This window comes from Chiloscyllium plagiosum, chromosome 40 (assembly GCF_004010195.1).
Source record: "Chiloscyllium plagiosum isolate BGI_BamShark_2017 chromosome 40, ASM401019v2, whole genome shotgun sequence".
Taxonomy (NCBI): domain Eukaryota; kingdom Metazoa; phylum Chordata; class Chondrichthyes; order Orectolobiformes; family Hemiscylliidae; genus Chiloscyllium; species Chiloscyllium plagiosum.
This window is the reverse complement of record NC_057749.1, coordinates 19,208,025-19,232,115: the sequence shown is the minus strand read 5'-3', so window position 1 is coordinate 19,232,115 and position 24,091 is coordinate 19,208,025. Positions and strand designations below refer to the sequence as shown.

Sequence of the window (24,091 nt, the reverse complement as noted above, 5' to 3'; positions counted from 1 at the left end):
TCATTTGTGGTTCAACACCAGCATCTGGGTTGCAATAAAACACAACAGAGAGCCAACCACTCCCATCAAGTCTGGTCTCCACATGACTCCGGTCCCATTCAATTGTGGACAACTGCAACAAGTTCAAAAACAAATTAAAATGTCTGTCAAACATTCAAGCTTTGTTTTAGGACAACCACAGTGCAGTCAGCCGAATAAAGCCCTCCTCATCACATGGAGAATGAGCCCAAATGAAACATTAAGGAGCTAATGTCATAAACTCCCATTTTCATTGTGGGTTTGTCCCCTCAGCAAGATAGACCTATTAGAGGTGAGGGAATAGTGATAACAGTCAAATAAAGCCAGCAGTTCTCAACATTAACTCCTGACTCCAGAAAGTTTCAAATAAGGTCAAGACATATTCTGGTCACCACTCAATGTTCCTCTCAATGAATAAATCAGATTGGAATAACATTTGGAGGAAGCTCTGAGAAATAAATTCACTGAAATGACCAAGTCCACAAGCACACAATTGCTAGACCAAGGACATGCATCTCATTGAAGGAAACCAACATGAAAAAGTAAATGCACTGGAATGACCTTGTGAAAACAAAAGTCTCACTTTTATAACAAGCACAAGTTCCATTGGTTAGAATGGCATTATTGCCATGCTACGATGTCATCTAACAACCCAAAGCATCAGAATCTATAAGGCTCTATGAACCATGACTGCAATATAATCATAACATAATTGCATATCACCATAAAGCATGGCTTCATAGGTCAGCACATCCCTTACCTGGACAGTCATCAAGCTCAGTGACAGTATGGAGAGTGTAAAGGCGTGCCAAGAGCAGCACCAAGCACATACGTGAATGACGTATTTGGTGAAACTACTATCTGCATGTCGAACACCAAAAGCACAAGATAAAATCAGGGGCAAGTAAATGCAGAAACAACAGAGCAAAGCACTATAGCACAGTGCTATAAGCTTTAACACATCCAGTCAAGCAAGGTTGAGGACTACCAGGTAACAAACAACAGGAGAAGATTCAGTAAACATCCTATCATTGGAGTCAAGGAAATGAATGTAAAAAAGCTTAAGGACTTGAGAGTGTCTTTATGCACAGTAAGCAATTCCTAATGGGCCAATGTGAGGTCCCCAATATCATAAATGCCAATTCAGATCATTGTTTGAATACGGAGATAAATCTGAGTGTACTGGACACAGTTAAGACAATGAGCCTCAATAGTAAACCAGCTGTTCAACTGAGTATGCATGTACCAGAGCGAAATGCTCACATAGCCTAGCTGTTCCAATACAGAGAAGACAAACCTTTATATATTTTCTAATAAACATGTTCAGAGACTTCTTTACACATCTCCAGAGCAGGTTAGGCTTGAAACCAGGCTTTATTGTCCGCAGGGTAGGAATGATACCATTGCTTTTATGAGAACCTATAAGTCAAACCCCTACCAACTCATGTGTGAGATTTAACAGGTGCATCCCATTCAGAAAAAAACAGGATAAATCTAACCTAATCTATTACTACCGTTTTAGCCTTTTTCTCATCAAAACTAATGGATGGAATAATGTCATCAGTTAACACCAACTCACCAATACCCTTTCCACAAACATTCACATTTCATTCCGTGATAATCAAATATACCAATATACCAACCACTACAGCGGACAGCTGAAACTGACAACCGGAAGCGGCAGGGACAGACCACTATAAACACCGGAGGAAACATCAAAGAAGCGCTTCGCAGGAGGCTCCCAAGCACTGATGATGTCGCCTAGCCAGGGGACGAAACATTTGCAACAAAAACTTCCAGCTCGGCGAACAGAACCACAACAACGAGCACCCGAGCTACAAATCTTCGCACAAACTTTGAAGTGATAATCAAATGGCTGCAGATCTCATTATACCAACAACTAAGACACACAGGTCATTTTGTTATAACCAGGTTTTGTCAACATGAATTTGCTGTAATGTGGTTGATGAATATGGGGCACTATTTCTACACCATGAACTTTTAAAATGCAATTACAGCTCAAACACTAAGTGCTGTTTCTAAAGTGCAATTTTTTGAAAACACGGATTGCATAGGAATACATTGTGTTACAGAAGAACTGACTGTAGGATTAAGAACCAATGGTAGAACAGAGGTGAAGTATTGCCATGCTCAATATTCAAGCACCATTCAACAAACTACAGCACAAATGATCACTGATGAAACTTGGGTTATTTTGGTATAAGTATGGTTAAAGAAAAAAAAGCCTTCAGTGGCTAAAGTTATACCTGACACAAAAGATGATACTGAAGTTGTTGGAAGCCAAGGATACCAGTGTTTCTTAATGAAGCATCCTTGGTCCAACCATATTCAGCTGTTTTATGAATGGACACACTTCCATAAAAGCTAGAAATGGGGTTATCTGCAAATTCAGCATTCAGCTCTTACAGCACCTCTCATAACGAAGCAGACCTTTTCAATCAGGATCTGCATAACAACCAGGTTACAGATAACAAATGGATGGCCTTCCAACTGCTAGATAATGACCATCTTCAATGATCTTCAATAGCACCACCATGACAATACCCTCACCAGCAAAATCATGAAGGTTAACACGGGTGATAAGCTTAACTGGACCAGCCAGATCAGCATCATAGCTACAAAGTGAGTTTACTGCCTGTCCCCTAAAAAAAAACTCTCTAAATGTAGTTTGCTTAAGTAAATAATAGAATATTCATTATCTGCTTCAAATGGACACAGCCATAGCAGTCAAGAAGCTTGATATTATCCCAACCAATGCAGTCTGCTTAATTCTTCTGCTATGAAATTTGATATTCTCTACATCCAGTGAATGTGCTGTTCCTGCAGTATGTTTAACCTGCAGGATACAGTTCACTATATCATCCAGGGTATTTGATAGCATAGCTCTCAACTACAATGAAGGATCAAGCATAAAATCTGAGATCACTATCTCAAGGTTCTCCTCAAAGTGACACAACATCCTAACCTGGATATTACTGGTGTTCTTTTGTCATTGCTGCATTAATATTCTAGAATTTTCTCTTTAGCAGCTTCATCACCAAGCTGGTAGTGGTTGAAGAAAGCTCACTATTATCCACCCTGGGAAACCAGTAGTGGCAGCAAATGAAGTCCTGTTCGTATCATGTAATTCAAAGGGTAAATTAATAAAGGAGCAACACAAGATAAATTTTCTAACTTACCACATGTAAGGTTTTTCTCATGTTATACTTTCAAAGGAGAAAAGACAGCTTTCTAAAGCAATGACGGCACGTTGGTTTTGTCCATCTAACTGATGAGCACTATTTGTAAACCATAACTCCTCTCAATGAAAAAGATGAGGTGTGTAAAACTTCAGCATAAATGTACTTCCAAATGAGATAAATTTGCTCTCAAGTTGATTCATCTAGCTGCATCTCAACTCCCATCAGCTTAGTTCAAACATTAACCTGGAACTTGGTCATATCTAAAACTAAGTAGAACACTGAGGCAGTACCAACTCAGGTGAGACAGTAAACATCCAGTTCCAACGGTTCATAAGAATGTTTAAAAAAAAAATTGCATAGTACACTTGAAGGTATGTAGAGAGTATTCTTTTAGTGACCAACTTCTTTCATCATCCAACATCATGACAAACTGATTGGCCAGTTATTAAGTCACTGCTGTTTGAGGCATTGTGCTATGTGCAGAACAGTTGCTGCACTTCAAGTCACTGTCCTTCTAATTTAATGTATGTAAAGCACTTTGAGATGTTTCTGGGAGTTGCAAGAAAGTGCTACATAAGTTCAAATACTTAGTTGCATAATCCTTTCTAACTCTCACAATGTTTGATAGAAGTTAATGATGGGGACACAAAACTGATCTGTCCTTGCACCCTACGTGTTACTCCATGTTCATGGATCCTACACGTTGAAGTGAGAATAAAGGTAAGGCTCAAAAACCCATGGAATTAAATTTTCAGCATTCCACAATTCCTGGCATTTAGTGAAATTCTATGACATGTATGCACTCTTCCAGGCTTGGGCTGATAAGTGGCACGTAACTTTTGCACCACTCAAGAACCAGAACACATCTAACCATCTCCTCCTTGAAGTGCAATTGCATTATCATCACTGAATCCCCAATTTCTAATACCCTGGGCATTACCATTGACCAGAAACTTGACTAACCATAGAAATACTCTAACGACAAGAGTAATTAAGAGGCTGGGAATTCTGCAGTAAGTAAAGCACCTCCTGTCTCCTTCCCACCAATTACAGTTGATGGAATATTCTCCACTTGCCTGGATGAGTGCAGTTCCAGCAACACCTGAAGTTGACATCATTCAGGTCAAAGCAACCCTTTTGATTGGCAAACTGTCAACCACCTTCAACATTCACTCCCTCCATCACCAATGCACCGTTGGAGCAATGTGTACCACCTACAAGATGAACCATAGGGACACATCATAGCTCCTTTGACAGAAGCTTCCAAACTCCCAACCTCGACAACCCTATAATGAGGACACTCAATGCATGCGAGGATCACCACCTGCAGGTTCCTCTCCATATGCACCATCCTGACTTTGAACAATATCACTGCTCCTTAACTGTCACTAGGCCAAAACCTTCGAACTCCTCCCGAGGGGTGCTGTGACTATATCTACCCACCATGGATTGCAACAATTTAAAAGGCAGTTCATCACGACCTTCTTCAGGGAAATTAGGGATAAACAATAAAAGTTTTGCCTACTTCTGGATAAATGAGGAGGACACTAACTATATTAACAAATAACAGTTAAGTATCATCGAAAGATGCTCATACCCCATTCTGCTTGGCAGCCAATTCTATTTAAGAAAGTCTCATCTTTCTGACAATGTGCAAATCAGTGCACAGGAACACTGTATCAATCACATCTTTCTGCGACATGGGATGGGTATATTGCTGAGATGAAATACTTGAAGTTCAGTAAACTAAAACAAGCACAGGCTGTAATGAAGATAAGAGTGCAAAAAAAGGGAACCACAGTATTATGTGGAGGAAAATCTGTGTATTCCCTTTGTACTTATATGTACAATTTGGAGAAAGAAAAGTTTTAATCATACATGGAATTTATAATTGAATCTTCTTGTTTCTCCAAGTCTAGGTGTTTCTGGCGAAGTAAAACTACACTATTGTGTAGACAGGATCCCAGGAATTTTAAACTCTTGACTGGGAGTAACCTCATATCATTCATCAATCTCAACTTCAGTTTGTCAAGCGCACCTCTGCTTCCACAGGGTCGTCTGAGTTTTCCTCTTCAGTATCCAATAGGTCAATGGTTAATGATACTTGCTCTCGGCTGTGAATGAACGTAAGCTGGAGAGGAAGAAGATAAATAATAAATGTGAATGGCTATAAAATATAACTAATATTTGTTTATACATTAAGTATTATAATCAACTATTGGCTCATATTGTGGCTTAACAAAATTTTATTAAGCCATTACTTCATTAAGTATATAAAGACACTGCAGGCCTCTTGCTGGGCAGTGGTAGTGCCAGAAGGGTTGGTTCAAGTTCCACTTACTCTAGAGTATTGTCATTACATTTCTGAACACGTTGCTTTAAAATATATAGAAAAAACATTTCAAGCTATCCCTATGCCTGTTGCCCCACATCACATATTCCCACCAAATCATCTTGCATTATTTTTCAGTACTTTCTTTTTTACAAAATGCGTGTTGAAACTAAAGGAAGGTACAAATTAAAAAGATTAAAAACAAGCTTCAGGGTGGAAAAATAATTTATTCACTGACACTCTTCTGTCGATTTCAGACCAGCTTTGCGTGACTTAAAATGCCAAACTACCCATCTGTACTCTAATCTTCGGATTGGAGTGAAAGCTTTGTCTTTACAGCTTCCTTTAAAAATATGATGTTTCTCTTTATCTGCCAGAGTCCAAAGCAAGGGAATACCCAAGATCAATTCCCTTTCAGTACAATGGAAGCGTGTGTTTACCAATTCCTGAATAAGCTAAAGTATTGTCTTTGGGGAAACAACTTCAAAATCTGCAGCATCTAAAGTACCAATTTTTGTCCTCAATCTCCTTTCAATAAAAACCTGTGTAATAAGACAAATTACTTTAAACTGCAACCCTAAACATAACCAACTTTCTCAATATTAAGAAATCCTAAAACGTAACAGATACACTAAAATGGTACATATTAGAAAGGAGTAGGAATTGATTGGACACAGCTTCAACTTCAAAAATCTTTGAAATTATGTACATGAAGATAATGATGTTAAAAAAGATTAACATATGCGACCCCAGGTTGTATAACTAGGCACACAATTAAAAAAAAGTTAAAGCATTGATACAAATCATTGAGTGGGCAAATAGAATATTGTGTCTAGCCTTGGGTGTTCTTCTTTACAAATGATGCCATGTAAAGTTCAATACAAGTTCAATAAAGTAATACCATGAATACAAGATTGCAGGTACAAAGAGACTAGAGAAAACAGACCAAAGGAATTTAGGAGGAAATCTGGCTGGAATGTTCAAACTTAAGTTTCCATAATTTAACTAGGGCAAGAGTACGTCAGGTGGCAGGATGTGGATAATTTTATAAGTAGAGGACATCGATTTAAGATTATCAGCAATAAACAAGTAAGTTAAGGCATGCAAAATAGGAACAAAATGGAAAACCAATTGAGGGCATGCTTCCACTGTCACAATGATTCACTGCAGTTAGTGTATAAGTATACATTGAGTGTTAGAGTCTGACCGGCTTCATTAATAGTTCAGATCTTTATACTGACTTGCATTTCACAAGTCAAAACCAACTAACCATTGTCTCAATGCCCAGATAGTTAGCCAATCGGGAGACAACAAGCCACATGGGTTTTTTGTGTGCTGCAAAGTTCTACAATTTTGAGAGAAGGGAACTGACAACTGAAGAGGCCTGCAGCTATGCCTACCAGTTTACAGGTGAATTTGCAATAACAATTGATCCATCATGCACATTTACAATGGGGAGCAGGAGATATCATCAGATATGCATTCCAAATCCCAAATGTGTGAACGGTTTAAAATTTATATGTATCAATGCAAATGCACAATACAGACTCTTAACAGACTCCATTATATCATATTATCTTTCTTTTTCTGTGGTCACCCTCTCACGACTTTGATACAAATTCTTAGATTTAATTAACTGTTTTTTTCTGGATTTGAAGCCACCATTAACATAGGGCTCCAAACGAAATACCAAATTTGGAACACAATTTAAACAAATAATATCAGGTGCAATTTTAATGTCACAACTGTAGCACTGAACTACATTCAAAAGAACCAAGTCAAGATAAGCATTATAATTAGTTGTTTGGTAGCACAGAACTCAAATGTTGCTGAAAGAAAAGACATATCTTTGTCAAATTTTTTCATCTTGCAGTCTTCACCTTTCAAGCCCACTTGCCAATGAACTGGCACTCTCGTACACAATGTAAAACAGTGTTCCTCTCCATGCAGGAATTCTTGTAAATGTACTGATGAATGCAAGAGGAAAGGCTTCGACAAAATTTTTCTCAGCAATGAGAGAGTTTGACGGGATTCCATCATATGATAAACCTACATCTTCCACAGTAACTGAGTAAAAGTGAAGCCATATTACACCATACTGATTCCACTGTGTTTATTTCTGCAGAAGACATTCTGGCCATAATTTCATCAAACGTAATTTAAACAGGATTTATGCCAATGGTGAATCTGTATTTGAACAGACACTTACCTTAAAACAGTTCTCATCTGACATGAGCTGTTCAGCCTTGCGCTGGTAGTTGCTTTCGATAACAACTCGGGAGGAAATGGTTGCCAAGGGACCTCCTGTGGCACAGTTACTACTTTCTGCTAGGTACAGATCAGTAACCTGTATACAAATTTCATCACTCACAATGTGCTGCAACTGTAAAGAACAAAAGCACAAAAAAGCAGTGTTAGCTTAATGATTCAAAGTGACCGTTAGATTTGAGGCTGTGTTTTGGGCTAGGTGGGCAATATTCCTGATCTCAGTACAAGTCAAGACAGAAACTAATTCCAGAAAGGTTAATAAAATGTTAACTGGTGGCACCATGGCACAAATACACTGAGTGGGGCATATGTTTATACATGCAACTTCGCCATTCCCCATTCCCAATCTCAGCCATACTATTAAAGGGAATCCTGGAGCAGAAATCAGGTCAGTATGCACAAAGAAGACCCATGTCACTCTCAACCTTTCAGATGGGATTCATCAGTTAGAACACTCAAGGACTGATTTATGTCCTTAGTTTCAATGATTAATAACTGAAAATGTTAAACCACAGCAACCGATTGCAAATAATAAAACTTTTCCTCCCAATCCCAGTTTCCATCTATCGTTTTAAAAGAATTGCAAAACAGGACAGACCATAGGGCATAATCAACCTTCTAGTATAGAAGCTCCTTTTGGGGTTTATCCATCCTGTTCTTACAGATACCCCAGTAAAATGAACACTTTCAGGAAGCTTACAAAATTGTGAGATTGTATTTTCTCCTTTAAACAGTAAAATAAACTGATAAAAGGAGGATGGATCTTAGCACTTTTGTTTGAATAATGAACATTAATCAATCAAATAATATGTTGTAAAAAAGACTGTAAACAAGTATATTTGGCAACACTCATCACAGCACACATATCATACTGTCAAAGAGTTGGAAACGTAAATCCCTTTAAGGGTCAGATAGATCAGCTCAAGAGTTAATTGACAGCAGATTATGCTCATTGCTGCTTTTTGCACTTTTGCAATCGAGGGTTCAGGGGCTCTTGAGGCAGTGTGGCACTGTCCCTACTTCTGGGTCAGGAAGCCTGTGTTCAATTCCCACATGATCCAGAGGTGTATAATAATATCCCTTAACTGGTCGACTGGAAAAAGAATTGCACTTCAAGGTTGAATTCTTCCGACCTCAGAGCCAGGAGGCCTGGGTTCAAGACCTGCCTTTTCCAGACATGTGTCATAGTTTGATTAAGAAATTCTACAGTTGAATTCTTGGGAGCTTCTGGTGGGGCACTGCTAGTGTCCCTGCCTCTTGTTCAAGACCCCCACCTGCTCCAGATGTGTGTAATAATGTCTCTCAACAGTTTATTCGAAAATATCTAGAGCTGAGCTCTTCTCCAGTGGAATATTGCTTATAGACAGTGAGAGGGCTTAGAAGGTGTACTATACTACAACATACAATAAAATCTTTGTGAACCTCTGAAAGTCTTTTGCTCCCTAATTCAACATACAGATATTGATGTATAAAACACAAACAACCAGCAGGTTTGTTTAAAGGTAATTTCAGAAAATTCAACTGTTGATGGAGGATAGAGGACAGTCAAACTGTCTGTGCCAAGGCTTCTGGCATACTGCTGTGGAACCATTGGCTTGTCTCACTGCATGACTGGGATCAGGAACAGACAGGTAAAGAAGTCTTGAGAATGACCTGATTCACAGCAGCCTCTTATCAAAACAATACCAGTATGAGGAAAAATTATTTGCTTTGCTGGTCATTTTCCTTCACACAAGCCAAAACCACAACTGAGCATCCTATAGTTATACTGTGTGAGGTCATAAGATTTCAATATTCCCAAGGAATCACTACCCAGTACCAACATTAGCTGACTTAATGAAAGAGCTCCAGGTAGCATCAAGATTTACATCCTTTAATTTGAAAACAGACAGAGTGCTTATCCATTACATAAAAATTGTCACCATTTATGCGCAATTGGCCAGGCTGCAGGACATATGCAACCATGCAATGGTGTCAGTGCACTCCATACACAGTCATGTCATCATCACGGCACCTTTCGCTGATGAGGGGCTGAGAAATTGAGGTGGAGGATGGGGCCTAGCAGGAGTAGGAGCAGGAGCAAAGGGCACTTTCTACAATGCCATCTTTGAGACAGAATGCTGTTTTGCACTGCTTATTGTCAGGTAGATGGGTTAACTCCAAGAAAGGCAGGAGTCTTCTGTAGCTATTCCCATTTCAAACAAGTATGCTGTTTTGGAAAATGTAGGGGATGATGGACTTTCAGGGGAATGTAGCATGAACAGGCAAGTTTCTGGTACCATATATATCAGCAAGACGGCTAAACCCGAGACTCTACAAGTGTAGTGTCTCCCACCAGCCCTCCTCCTCTAACCTAGTTAATAAGGTAAGGTTCATTCTAAACTTCCTCTATTGAATATAAGTTTGTTATTAATTTTATAGCAACTTGAACTAAGCTTTCTACTTTAGTACTGAGTGGGAGTTCAGATAAGTTGGGTATGGATGCTAGGGCAGTTGCTTGCTCCTCCTGCAGAATGTGGCAGGTGGGAGACATGGCACAAGGGATCAGTTAAAGTGTGTTTGCTTTAACGCAAGGAGTATCAGGAATAAAAGTGATGAACTTAGAGCATGGATCAGTACCTGATGCTATGATGTTGTGGCCATAACAGAGACATTGGTTTCTCAGTGGCAGGAATGGTTGCTGGATGTTCCAGGGTTTAGAGCATTTAAAAAGAATAGGAAGGGTGGGAAGTGTATCCAACTCTAGCTCCTTGAAAACCGTGTTAGGGAATTGGAGCTGGAGCTGGATGAACTACGGATCATTCGGGAAGCTGAGGGAGTAATTGAGAGGAGTTACCGGGAGTTGGCCACTCCTAAGGTTCAGGACAAGGATAGATGGGTTACAGTCAGGGGGAGGAAAGGGGACAGACAAACAGTGCAGAGATCCCCTGTGGACATTCCCCTCAGCAATAAGTATATCGTTTTGGGTACTGCTGGGGGGGGGATGACCTACCAGAGGAAAGCCATAGCAGTCAGTTCTCTGGCACTGAGCCTGACACTGTGGGAAAGAAGGGAAGGGCGCAGAATAGAAAAGTACTCGTGGTAGGGGACTTGATAGTTAGGGGAATCGACAGGAGATTTTGTGGTCAGGATTGGGATTCCCGGAAGGTATGTTGCCTCCCTGGTGCCAGAGTCTGGGACGTCCCCGATCGGGTGTATAAGGTTCTAAAAGGGGGTGAACAGCCAGAAATCATGTTACATATTGGCACTAATGATATAGCCAGGAAAAGGATTGAGGATATAAAAAGTGATTTCAGGGAGTTAGGATGGAAGCTGCAAAGCAGGACGAACAGTGCCACGAGATAGCGAGGTGAGGAACAGGGAGCGGGCGCAGCTTAACAATTGGCTGCGCAGCTGGTGTAGGAGGGAGGGCTTCAGATATGTAGATAATTGGGATGCCTTCTGGGGAAGGTGTGACCTGTACAAGAAGGACAGGTTGCATCTGAACTGGAAGGGGACCAATGTCCTGGGTGGAAGGTTTGCTCGAGTAGTTCAAGAGGGTTTAAATTAGGATTGCAGGGGGGTGGGAACCTGAGCTGTATACCGGAGGTGAGAGTTGATGCAGATGAGGCAATAGCAAGAGGTAGACCAGCTAGTAACAGAGACATGGGTTTCTCAGGGGCAGGAATGGTTGCTGGATGTTCCAGGGTTTAGAGCTTTTAAAAAGAATAGGAAGGGTGGAAAAAAGAGGTAACACGACTAATCAGAGAGGGTATCACAGCTACAGAAGCATCCATTGTCAAGGAGGGTCTGCCTACCGAGTCAGTATGGGTGGAAATTAGGAACAGCAAGGAGCAGTCACCTCGTTAGGGGTTTACTACAGGCCCCCCAGTAGCAGCAGGGAGATTTAAGAAAGCATAGGTCGGCAGATTTGGGAAAAGTGTGCATGTAGTAGGGTTGTTGTAATGGGTGACTTTAACTTTCCCAATATTGATTGGAACCTCCTTCGAGCAGAAGATTTGAATGGAGCTGTTTTTGTAAGGTGTGTTCAGGAGGGTTTCCTACCTCAGTACATTGACAGGCCGACGAGGGGAGAGGCCATTCTAGACTTGGTGCTCAGAAACGAGCCGGGGCAGGTATCAGATCTTGGTGGTGGGAGAGCATTTTGGTGATAGTGACCACAACTGCCTCACATTCTACATAGCTATGGAGAAGGAGAGGATTAGGATATTTAATTGGGGAAGAGGAAACGATGATGCGATTAGACATGAGTTAGGAAGCATGGACTGGGAGCAATTGTTCCATGGTAGAGGCACTATAGACATGTGGAGACTGTTTAAGGAACAGTTGTTACAAGTGATGAATAAATATGTCCCTCTGAGACAGTCAAAGAAAGAGTAGAGCCGATCAGGGATAGCATAGGGAATTTGTGTGTGGAGTCTGAGGAGGTAGGGGAAGCCCTAAATGAGTTTTTTGCTTCAGTCTTTACGAAAGAAACGAACTTTGTAGTGATTGAAACCTTTGAAGAGCAGGTGTGCATGCTGGAATGGATAGAGATAGAGGAAGCTGATGTGATGAAAATTTTGTCAAACATTAAGATTGACAAGTGGCCAGGCCCGGACCAGATTTGTCCTCGGCTGCTTTGGGAAACGAGAAATGCAATTGCTTCGCCACTTGCGAAGATCTTTGCATCTTTGCTCTCCACTGGAGTCGCACTTGAGGACTGGAGAGAGACAAATGTAATTCCTCTCTTCAAGAAGGGAAATAGGGAAATCCCCAGCAATTACAGACCAGTAAGTCTCACGTCTGTCATCTGCAAGGTGTTAGAATGGATTCTGAGGGATAGGATTTATGACCATCTGGAAGAGCATGGCTTGATTAAATGCAGTCAACACGGCTTTGTGAGGGGCAGGTCATGCCTCACAAACCTTATCGAGTTCTTTGAGGATGTGACTAGAAACGTTGATGAGGGGCGAGCTGTGGATGTGGTGTATATGGACTTCAGCAAGGCATTTGATAAGGTTCCCCATGGTCGGCTCATTCAGGTCAGGAGGAATGGAATACAGGGGAACTTAGCTGTCTGGATACAGAATTGGCTGGCCAACAGAAGACAGCGAGTGGTAGTAGAAGGAAAATATTCTGCCTGGAAGTCAGTGGTGAGTGGTGTTCCACAGGGCTCTGTCCTTGGGCCTCTACTGTTTGTAAGTTTTATTAATGATTTGGATGATGGGATTGAAGGATGGGTCAGCAAGTTTGCAGACGACACAAAGGTTGGAGGTGTTGACGACAGTATAGAGGGCTGTTGTAGGCTGCAGCGGGACATTGACAGGATGCAGAGATGGGCTGGAGGTGGCAGATGGAGTTCAACCTGAATAAATGGAGGTGATGCATTTTGGAAGGTCAAATTTGAAAGTTTAAGAGTCGTGAGATCTTGTTGCAGCTCTATAAAACTTTGGTTAGACCGCACTTGGAATACTGTGTCCAGTTCTGGTCGCCCTATTATAAGAAAGATGTGGATGCTTTGGAGAGGGTTCAGAGGAGGTTTGCCAGGATGCAGCCTGGACTGGAGGGCTTATCTTACGGAGAGAGGTTGACTGAGCTCGGACATTTATCATTGGAGAAAAGGAGGAGGAGAGGGGACCTAATTGAGGTATACAAGATAATGAGAGGCATAGGTAGAGTCGATAGCCAGAGACTATTTCCCAGGGCAGAAATGGCTAACACGAGGGGTCATAGTTTCAAGCTGGTTGGAGGAAAGTATAGAGGGGATGTCAGAGGTGGGTTCTTTACACAGAGAGTTGAGAGAGCATGGAATGCTTTGCCAGCAGCAGTTGTGGAAGCAAGGTCATTGGGGACATTTAAGAGACTACTGGACATGCATATGGTCACAGAAATTTGAGGGTGCATACATGAGGATCAGTGGTTGGCACAACATCGTGGGCTGAAGGGCCTGTTCTGTGCTGTACTGTTCCATGTTCTAAAACTGGCTCTAATGTAACGATGGGTACATCAGGTTGCAAGCGATCGTTTGTGATAGGGGACTCTCTAGTCAGGGGCACAGACAGACGTTTCTGCAGCCAGCAGCGAAAAATCAGAATGGTGTGTTGTCTCCCTGATGCCAGGATCAAGATGTCTTAGAGAGGGTGCAGAATGTTCTCAAAGGGAAGGAGGACCAGGAGGAGGTAATTGTACACATTGGTACTAACGACATATGAAGGGAAAAGGATGAGATTCTGAAGGAAGAATATAGAAAGTTTGGCAAGAATTTAAAAAGGAGGTCCTTCAGGGTAACAATAACTGGATTACTCCCGGTGCTACAAGCGAATGAGGGTGGAACAGGTGGATAGAGCAGATGAATGCATGGCTGAAGAGCTGGTATATGGAAGAAGGATTCACATTTTTGGATCATTGGAATCTCTTCTGGAGGTGGTGGGACCCAGGGAGACACTGAGGGAAACAGATCCATCGGAGACTGGTATATTTGAGAAAAGAAGCTAGTCAAACAGTCAGGACAGGCAGGAACAAAGCAGAAAACAAGGTAGGACTGATAAACTGAATTCCATTTATTTCTATGCAAAAGGCCTAACAGGGAAGGCAGATGAACTCAGGGCATGGTTCGGAACATGGGACTGGAATATCATAGCAACTACAGAAACATGGCTCAGGGATAGACAGGACTGGCAGTTAAACATTCCAGGATACAAATTCTGTAGGAAGGATAGAAGGGGAGGCAAGAGAGGAGGGAGAGTGGCGTTTTTGATAAGGGACAGCATCACAGCTACACTGAGGGAGGATATTCGCGGAAATACATGCAGGGAAGTTATTTGGGTGGAACCGAGAAAGACGAAAGGGATGACCACCTTATTGGGATTGTATTATAGACCCCCTAATAGTCAGTGGGAAATTGAGAAACAAATTTGTAAGGAGATCTCAGCTATCTGTAAGAATAATAGGGTGGTTATGGTAGGAGATTTTAACTTTCCAAACAGACTGGGCCCGCCATAGTGTTAAGGGTTTAGACAGTGTAGAGGAATTTGTTAACAGTGTACAAGAAAATTGTCTGAGTCAGTATGTGGATGTACCTATTAGGAAAGGTGCAAAACGACCTACTATTGGGAAATAAGGCAGGACAGGTGACTAAGGAGTCAGTGGGGGAGCACTTTGGGGCCAGCGACCATAATTCTATCAGTATTAAAATAGCGGTGGAAAAGGCTAAACCGGAACTAACAGCTGAAGTTCTAAATTGGAGGAAAGCCAATTTTGGTGGTATCAGGCAAGAACTTTCAAAAGCTGTTTGGGTGATGTTCGCAGGTAAAATGATGATTGGAAAATGGGTAGTCTTCAGAAATAAGATAACGACAGTCAGAGACAGAATATTCCTGTCAGGGTAAAAGGAAAGGCTGGGAGATGTAGGGAATGCTGGATGATTAAAAAAATTGAGGGTTTGGTTAAGAACAAAAAGGAAACATATGTCAGGTATAGACAGGATAGATGGATTGAATCTTTAGAAGAGTATGAAGGCAGTAGGAGTATACTTAATAGGGAAATCAGTAGGGCAAAAAGGGGACATGAGATAGCTTTGGCAAATAGGGTTAAGGAGAATCGAAAGGGTTTTTACAAATACATCAAGGACAAAAGGGTAATTCGGGAGAGAATAGGACCCCTCAAAGATCAGCAAGGCGGCCTTTGTGTGGAGCCGCAGTAGATAGAGGAGATGTTAAACGACTATTTTGCATCAGTGTTTACTGTGGAGAAGGACATGGCAGATATAGAATGTGGGGACATCTTGAAAAATGTCCATATTACAGAGAAGGAAGTACTGGATGTCCAGTATGCGTTTATGCATTTCATGGATAAATCCCCAGGGACCTGATTAGGTGTACCATAGAACTCTGTGGGAAGCTAGCGAAGTGTTTGCTGGGCCCCTTACTGAGATATTTGTATCATCGATAGTCACAGGTGAGGTGCCAGCAGACTGGAGGTTGGCTAATGCGGTGCCATTATTTAAGAAAGGTGGTAAGGACAAGCCAGGGAAGTATAGACAGGTGAGCCTGACATCGATGGTGGGCAAGATATTGGAGGGAATCCTGAGGGACAGGATGTGCACGTATTTGGAAAGGCAAGGACTGATTATGGAGAGTCAACATGGCTGTGATCTATGTGGACTTCATTAAGGCGTTCGACAAGGTTCCCCATGGAAGACAGGTTATCTCACAGATACAGGGAGAACTAGCCATTTGGATACAGAACTGGCTCAATGGTAGAAGACAGAGGGTGGTGGTGGAGGGTTGTTTTTCAGACTGGAGGCCTGTGACCAGTGAGTGCCACAAGGATCGGTGCAGGGTCCACTACTTTTCATCATTTATGTAAATGATTTGGATATGAACATCGGAGGCATAGTTAATAAGTTTGCAGATTACACTAAAATTGGAGGTTACCTCAGATCTTGATCAGATGGGCCAACGGGCTGCGAAGTGGCAGATGGAGTTTCACTTGGATAAATGCGAGGTGCTGCATTTTGGGAAAGCAAATCTTAGCAGGACTTATTCACTTAATGATAAGGTCCTAGGGAGTGTTGCTGAACAAAGAGACCTTGGAGTGCAGGTTCATAGCTCCTTGAAAGTGGAATCGTAGGTAAATAGGATAGTGAAGGTGGCATTTGGTATGCTTTCCTTTATTGGACAGAGAATTAAATAAAAGATTTGGGAGGTCATGTTGCAGCTGTATTGGTCTCCTTCCTATCGGAAAGATGTTGTGAAACTTGAAAGGGTTCAGAAAATTTTTACACGGATGCTGCCAGGGCGATGGGTTTGAGCTATGCAGAGAGGTTGAATAGGCTTAGGACTGTTTTCCCTGGAGTGTCGGAGGCTGAGTGACCTTATGGAGGTTTATAAAATCATGAGGGGTATGGATAGGATAAATAGATAAAGGTCTCTTCTCTGTGGTGGGGGAGTCCAGAACTAGAGGGCATAGGTTTACGGTGAGAGGGGAAAGATATAAAATAGACTTAAGGGGCAACTTTTTCACACAGAGGGTGGTGCATGTATGGAATGAGCTGCCAGAGGAAGTGCTGGAGGCTGGTACAATTGCACCTTTTAAAAGGGATCTGGATGGGTATATGATTCGGAAGGGTTTAGAGGGATATAGACCAAGTGTGACAAGTGGGACTAGATTAGGTTGGGAATCTGGTCAGCATGGACGAGTTGGACCGGAGGGTCTGTTTCCATGCTGTACATGTCTATGACTCTATGAGTCTTACCAATGGCTCTGGTTTTCTCTTTACACGGGCACTTTTTATACAACTGTCAGTCTAAAATGCACTGCCTATGGCAGCAGCTTCCAAGCTTTTTGCCACTACCCTGTAATAAGGTGCACCATGAATTCTTCCTGCTCACAGAAAAACTTTTATCCAACTTTCATTCATTTCTAAGCAATTCAAAAAGATCCATACCAATAAGTGTTATTTATTGAGAAGGCACATGAATTTCCAAACCCATGAAATTAAAACAACATAAGTAAAATCAGAAGTAAAACAAATTTGTCCTTGCTTTATGGACCAGAACAGCGATCCTAACTGCACCTGACCACAGGCAATTGTTTAATAATGGTACTGAATTTAAAGCTATAACTTACAAAGTATTGTTTTAGAAAAATAAAAGGGATAATGAAATGTTTCGACTAACACATCATTAGAGGACAATTTAAACATACTCCAAATCATGCAAAAATTATGACAATAAATTGTCATTATATCGAGTATTTAACATAAAAGTTATTGCTTTGTCATCGTAAACAGAAGTTGAAACCAAGTAACATAAGGACATATTACAGCAGATGACCAAAACTTGGCCAAAGAGGTAGATTTTAATGAGCATCTTCAAGGAGGAAAGTCAGGTTAAGAGACTGACTCTTGTAGGAAGGGAATTCTAGAGATTAGGGCCCAGGTCACTGAAGGCATGAACAATGGCCAAGTGTGGAAAATCAAGATGTCAGTGCACAGACTTCTCAGATGGTTGTGGGACTGGATGGGATTATAGCAACAGGGAGAGGCAAGTCCACAGAAGAATTTAAAAATAAGTGCAAGAATTTTAAAATTGTAACTTGGATTAAAGAGAGCCAGTGTGAGTCAGTGTGCACAAGGGCAAATCAGGACATTGGCAGAGTTTTGGATGACCTCAAGTTAATGAGGGTAAGAAGCAGAAGGCCATGCAGGAATTATTCATCATTTCTAAAACTCCCTTGGAGTAGGCAAAGAAACATGAGGCATCAACAGCAGGACAGAAAATGAGTCAGACAGAGTGAGTTATCACAGGGATAAAACCTGTGCCCCACTGGATAAGTCTTCAAATTTACCCCAATTCTTAAGTTTCCTTTCTTCTGGCAGATGTCTTAATTCTATGACATTACCTTCTGCTCACTCACAGCTAGTAGTTCTCCAGAATAAGATTTAATTTCATTCTCTCTTCTTCTCTGTGGCAAAGTCTTCACCTTTCTAAAACTCTTCAGAGATCCCTAATTTCTATGACTAGTCTTCATTTACCACAGCTGTTAATCCTGTCTCTGCTCCAAAAAGGGCAAGCTCGTCCTACTTGGGTTTCTTTGCAACTTGCCTACATTCTTATGTCCAAACTCTGCCAAGCTACATCCCCAGCCCAAACCTTTTAAGTTTCAGCATGGTCTAGTCCAACACTAGCCAGGTTGAAACTATTATGATGTTACACTTCATATCTTTGTAAATGTCTCAGCCTTGCAACGTCTCTCCTAAACCTCATGTACCTTCTCAACATCCACATGCTCAATCAATTCCCACCTGCAGCTCATTTCTGCTTAGTGTCAAATTAGCCTTTTGTCAATATAACCATATATGTCATAAACAATGGAACAAATATGCATCCCTTCTTAAGGATTCTCCAAATATCAACATCAGTATATTTTGTTTAAGAAGTAACTGGAGTGGATAGACTCACCTTGATGCGAAAGTGACACAAAGCCACTTTGGATTTCAGAAGTTGAGATACACACATGCAGCGAGGCTAACAAAACTACTTGGCTAAACTCCAGCATTTTGAGGCATAGATCAGGAAAGTGGATGAAACATATCATTGGAAGAAAAGGAAGATTTTCACTCTGATGACCCTGAAGGGTTCAATTAATATCTGCCTGTCTGCTTACACATCTGTTTCCCCACTTGAAACTGCAAAAATCATTGAATTGTTCTGGGATTTTGCACCATAGCACAAAAACACACAAAAGCATATGTGATTGCAATGATGAGGTGGCAGTCTCATCTGAAGGCAGCATGTTAAGTGAAAAATGGTTACTGAGATTTTCCAGAGCAAACTCCAATGTTTATCAATATCTTTTACCATAAACAATCAAGCCGTGTAAAGTGTGAACAAATTGAAAAAGGCCAACATTTATTGTGTAATTGTGTTTTCAATTTTGACACTGGGCAAACATATGAAGCTCCTTGGGAATCTTGAAGGTCTGCTTAATATGGATAGGAGAGAGGTACACTGTGATTCAATTTATCGTGGTTTTAGATCAGGATTGTAAATCAAGACTTAGGAAGAAATGGCAAGAATTCTGACTGACCACAGCTTACCTGCCTGACTATACTCTGAATGAGTTTATCCATTGTAAAAGCGATGAATGCATGAATTGTAAACATTTCCCGAAGTGTATCCTCATACTGGGATGAGTCCATGTTGCCATCCAGAAGGTTCCGGACCATATCAAGGAAAGCTGGGTAATAGTCTTCCACATCGATATCCACTGAAATTTGTTTAAAAAAATGTTACACCATCAAGCCTTGCACATTCAAAGTTATTCCCATCACATTTTGTCCTGTGCATTTTATGGCAATGCAAGTATTACAAACAACCCCAAATAAACAAGACTCTCATATACATAAAACAAAAATGCTTACCTCTGCTGCCACATGTAAAACTCAGCTCCTTACACCACGCTTGTGCACATATAAATGACCATTCTTGACATCTGAGGTACACAGCACCTCATATAATATGCATTCCCCATCTTGTGTATTACAAAATTACACAAGGTCTGAAATGCAGTTTGAAAGGGTGGTGGAAGTAGACTCAATGGCAACATTGAAAAGGGAATAGCAGTATGCTTAGATTTGCAGGGCAAAGAACAGGGGGATAAGACTAACTGATAATTCTTTCAAAGCATTCAAAATATGCCAAATAGCTCCTGTGTTGTACCATCCCATACAAAGTTAATGCAATTACTTTTCTGCTTTATTACAGGAACCTTAGATCACATCACATGTTAAAATGAATTATCCTGAAGGAGAAGATTTCTGAGGAAATCCAATGTGAGAAACATGTCAAAACATCAAAAATACCACAGATTTAAAGTGACATTCTAAGTTCTCGCTTGTGATTAAGTTACCGTAATCATCACTTCCAGCCAACCTGCAATATTTCAGCTTTTATTTATTTATAGCATTTCCCAGAATTTTTCTGTTAGCCTGAAAACTCTTTCAGCATTGCCTCATTACTATGTTCTATTCTCTTCATTAGTGACTAGCCCAAGACAGAGTGTGAAGTTGAGAAAATAGCTTCATAAGACTATAATTTCAATAACAAACCTAAACACTGCCTATCATAGAAACACTGACAATATTTTGTTGGCTTTTTAAGTACTAGAAACAGTACATATACAAACTGTTTTAAGAATATTCTGCTGCATTTCATGCAGAATTAGTTATGTTGTGAAATTGTTGCTGTTGTACGGGTGATCATAAAGCAAGATCCCACAAACAGCGACTAGGTGAATGAGCAATCTGTTTCCAGTAGTGCTGGTCAAATATAATCAGGATAGTGGGTGTGTCCACTGTTCTTCATGGAATAGTGCCATAGTTATCTTCAACACCCAGGGCCTTACTTTAAAGTCTTATCAGGAGGATGTCAACTTCAAATCATGCTGACATATTCAATATTGCAGTTGAACAACAGTTTCGATCATGTGATCAAATCACACAGCAGTGGGCTGCATCCTTTTGGTTCAAGAGGTTACCAGTGATTCTATTTGGCTCTTCTCCTCAGTACAATTTATGCTTGCTGTTTACTAGACTGTGTTAGCGCAGAAAGATGTTAACCAGTCAGTCACATTACTAGAAGTGCTACTGCAGCACTATACATATCTATAGACCAAAGAAAGACAAACAAAAACATGCAAAACAAAATTCAAAATCAGCCACAGTTTACTAGGATCAAAATTACTGCAACAGATTTTATACAGTTAGTAAGCCTGTTTTAACTCAAGTCTGTTGCAACCGATGCATTGTAGAATGTTCAACTTTTATCTTTATTCCTTATTTTTTCACTTAATACTGGGAAGGACAGTAATGTTAACTTCCAACTTTATTTCTTTTTTTCTACTTATACTAAGAACAACAGTCATGCTTTACTTTTAACTATCTCTCAGCTCATTAGCAAAAAAAATTTATTCATAATGAGAAAAATGCACACTCTTTAGTCTACGAAGAAATAAAACTACATCAGTTTACCAACTGCATTTCATCTAAGTGTCATTTTTAATTAATCTTGCAGAGATTCCCTTGTCTGTAAAAATACGACACTGAAATTCAGTCTTCTATTTCTCAATGTGGAAAAGATTAGTAAAAATGCCAAAATACAGCAACCAATGTCACCAGCAACCATGGGGCATCATTGCTTTCTCCATGGCAGTACTTACGCCAGTCAAAGTTTACCTGCCAACCAATCAGCACCCTTTTCCTGCTATAGTATGAATTGTTGCGATCATTTGCAATTTGGCATTCTTGTGTTTGTTCTGATGAGTGCTAGACAAAAAGCTTTGACAACATGTCTCTTTTTAGCATTAGAAAATATATCATAAAAGATCCTGTCAGACCATCACTATCAGTTTGTTGGTTGTGGGAAAATAAAGTGACTGTATTTAGTATTTCCCAAGAGAGAAGGATTACTGAGATTCCAGTGTATACTCACTCGGATCTTTCAGTCGTAGCTGAATAGCCGGACTGTCACTTTTGTCCCGCTTTCCTGTCAGCATCTCCCGTTCCCTCTCTCTGCATTCCTCTTCAATCTGCTTCTCTGCCTGATTGTAGATCTTCAGAAGTCGTGAGCACAAGATCTGGTGAAGCCGGATGAAGATATACCAGTTATTGTTCACAAAGAAAAGGTTATATACATCGTCCATGCCCCGCAGTTTCTGTGCTCCTGTGTTACTGAACATCAGTTTTGGCTTGGAAGGGCTACTGCCAATGCCATTGTGCTTTTTTGTTGTCCCTGTGCTCTCGTCAATGTCCATTTCCTCATCCTCCTCATCTTCCTTCTCATCCTCCACATCTGACAGCTCGCCACGCTGAGCAAACAATAGATCTGGGATGAAGTGATAAATTATCTGTTTAATTTTGTATTTATCTTCCTTCTGTATCCCAGCCTGCCGCTTCACATGATGAATAATGAGAGAGGCTGCATCCTCCATGATCTGCTTGTCCTCGTAAACAAATGTTAAGTGAGAACCAGATGTCACATGTGTGTGATCCTCAGATGCCTGTTCTTGTCGCTAAAAATGCCACAAATAAAAGAAGAGAAATATTTAGGCATAAATATACTGAAAAGATTTAATTATATTTTATAAGTACAGAATTTAATCCAGATCCAATTTGTTGTCTTAGTGCTATGTTGAGCCATTTCACTTTCCTAGAAAAACTTCACTTATACAATGCTTCTCATGGCCTCAGGATGTTCCAAAGTGCTAATTAAATACTTCTGAAATGTGGTCACTGATGCAATGTTTGGAATTGAAACAACTAATTTGTTCATAAGAGCCCACAGACATTAAAGATCTTATATTTTTAGTGATGTTAGTTGAAAATCAAAGAGACCTCCTATAGTTCTCCTAAAAAGAGTGGCACAGGGTTCCATCTGCCCAAGAGGAGTAAAATCTCACCCAAATGGTACCTCTAGTGGTGCAGCATTCCCTCAGGGTTGCAGGAGATGCCAGCACAGCATTGTGTGGTCAAATCACCAGAATGAGGATTCACAAGCATTAGATTCAGTACCAAGGAACCAAAACTGACACACCCAGATATTTCAGTTGGTGCATTTTTGTAATAGATGAAAGAAAATTCAGAAGTTATTTAAACTTGCCAACAAAGGACAGTTTATCATTAATGTCTCAATGATGTTGCCCCAACTGTGAAATAAAGCATTAAATCTCACTTGCCAGGATTCTGAATTGAAACTGTATAAGGTGATTCCTGTTGAGCTATGCACTTACAAAATTAATACAGGTTGCAGTTTCCTTCTACACATTTAGCAGGATCAGTGATGCACAAACACATGTTACTAGCCTGAAATGAACATTAAGCCAATCTCCAATGTTTGTAATGGATATACTTTGCAGACAGGTAACAGACATTATCAACAGGACACAAAAATACCGCCTGCCAAGGGCTACAGGAAAATTATTTACTGAATAACTTTACATTGCCTAAGCCTCAAGAACTGGCTTCCCACAGGTTACAGGCTTCATTGTTCCTTGAAACGTTAAAATACTCCTTTAAGAATGGACTGTTGGCTAAAGCTCTTGGAATTAAAAGCAAATTATTGACCTGGTTAGGAAATTAGTTTAACTGCAGGAGTCTTGAGTCGGGATAATATGGGTGTAATCTAGTGGGTGGGACATAGCATTGTGAACTGGAGTTAAGGAAGAAATACTAAGGGAAAGGAAGGGAGATTCACAAACAGAGATAGTCACAATTTCCACTACTGGCAGCAATTTCTAGGCAAAATGTCAGAAAATCCCAGTGACGTGTAGTCACAATCTTTGAAACTGCATCACACTTCTCATCAAATTCTCAGATCAACAGTCCTGAACAAATAATCACAGTAGACAAATGGTAGACAAATGGACCTTGAATCACAGCTGGAGATGCTTTCCCCCTCTCCCAGAAACAAACATTAGTTGCACATGTGCTGTATACCTCATCATATATGCTCTCTATCTCATTCAGTAAGCTTTTAGAACGCAGGGTTTTGGTATCGTTCTGTTTGAAGTTGATTCCTTGATGATCAAGAGATTTCAGGTAGTACTTCTCATTCTGCTCTCTCCAAATCTTATTGAAACCCCTTTGTGCTTCTCGCCATTCTTCCTCTTTTGCTTTTAATCTGAGAAGGAAAGGCAAAAAAGAGAAATTCTAACAAAAACTTCAAATGAGACAGAAGCAAAGACTGCGAGAGAACAAACCAAAATCCAGCTTCAGTGAAATGGGGAG

The 24,091-nt window shown here is 40.6% G+C and overlaps 1 protein-coding gene across 4 annotated transcripts in view; it reads right to left on the bottom strand.

Annotated features, from left to right (window-relative positions):
• The window catches only part of sin3aa (SIN3 transcription regulator family member Aa), a 125,293-nt gene that overhangs the window by 18,492 nt on the left and 82,710 nt on the right, over positions 1-24,091 (bottom strand). For all 4 annotated transcript variants that reach the window (XM_043680523.1, XM_043680527.1, XM_043680524.1 and 1 more), the window contains 5 exons: positions 23,801-23,984; positions 21,798-22,377; positions 19,406-19,575; positions 7,763-7,936; positions 5,260-5,352 (listed from right to left, as the gene is read on the bottom strand). In XM_043680523.1, the coding sequence (XP_043536458.1) occupies positions 5,260-5,352; positions 7,763-7,936; positions 19,406-19,575; positions 21,798-22,377; positions 23,801-23,984 (1,201 nt within the window). The remainder of the gene's footprint in view (positions 1-5,259; positions 5,353-7,762; positions 7,937-19,405; positions 19,576-21,797; positions 22,378-23,800; positions 23,985-24,091) is intronic.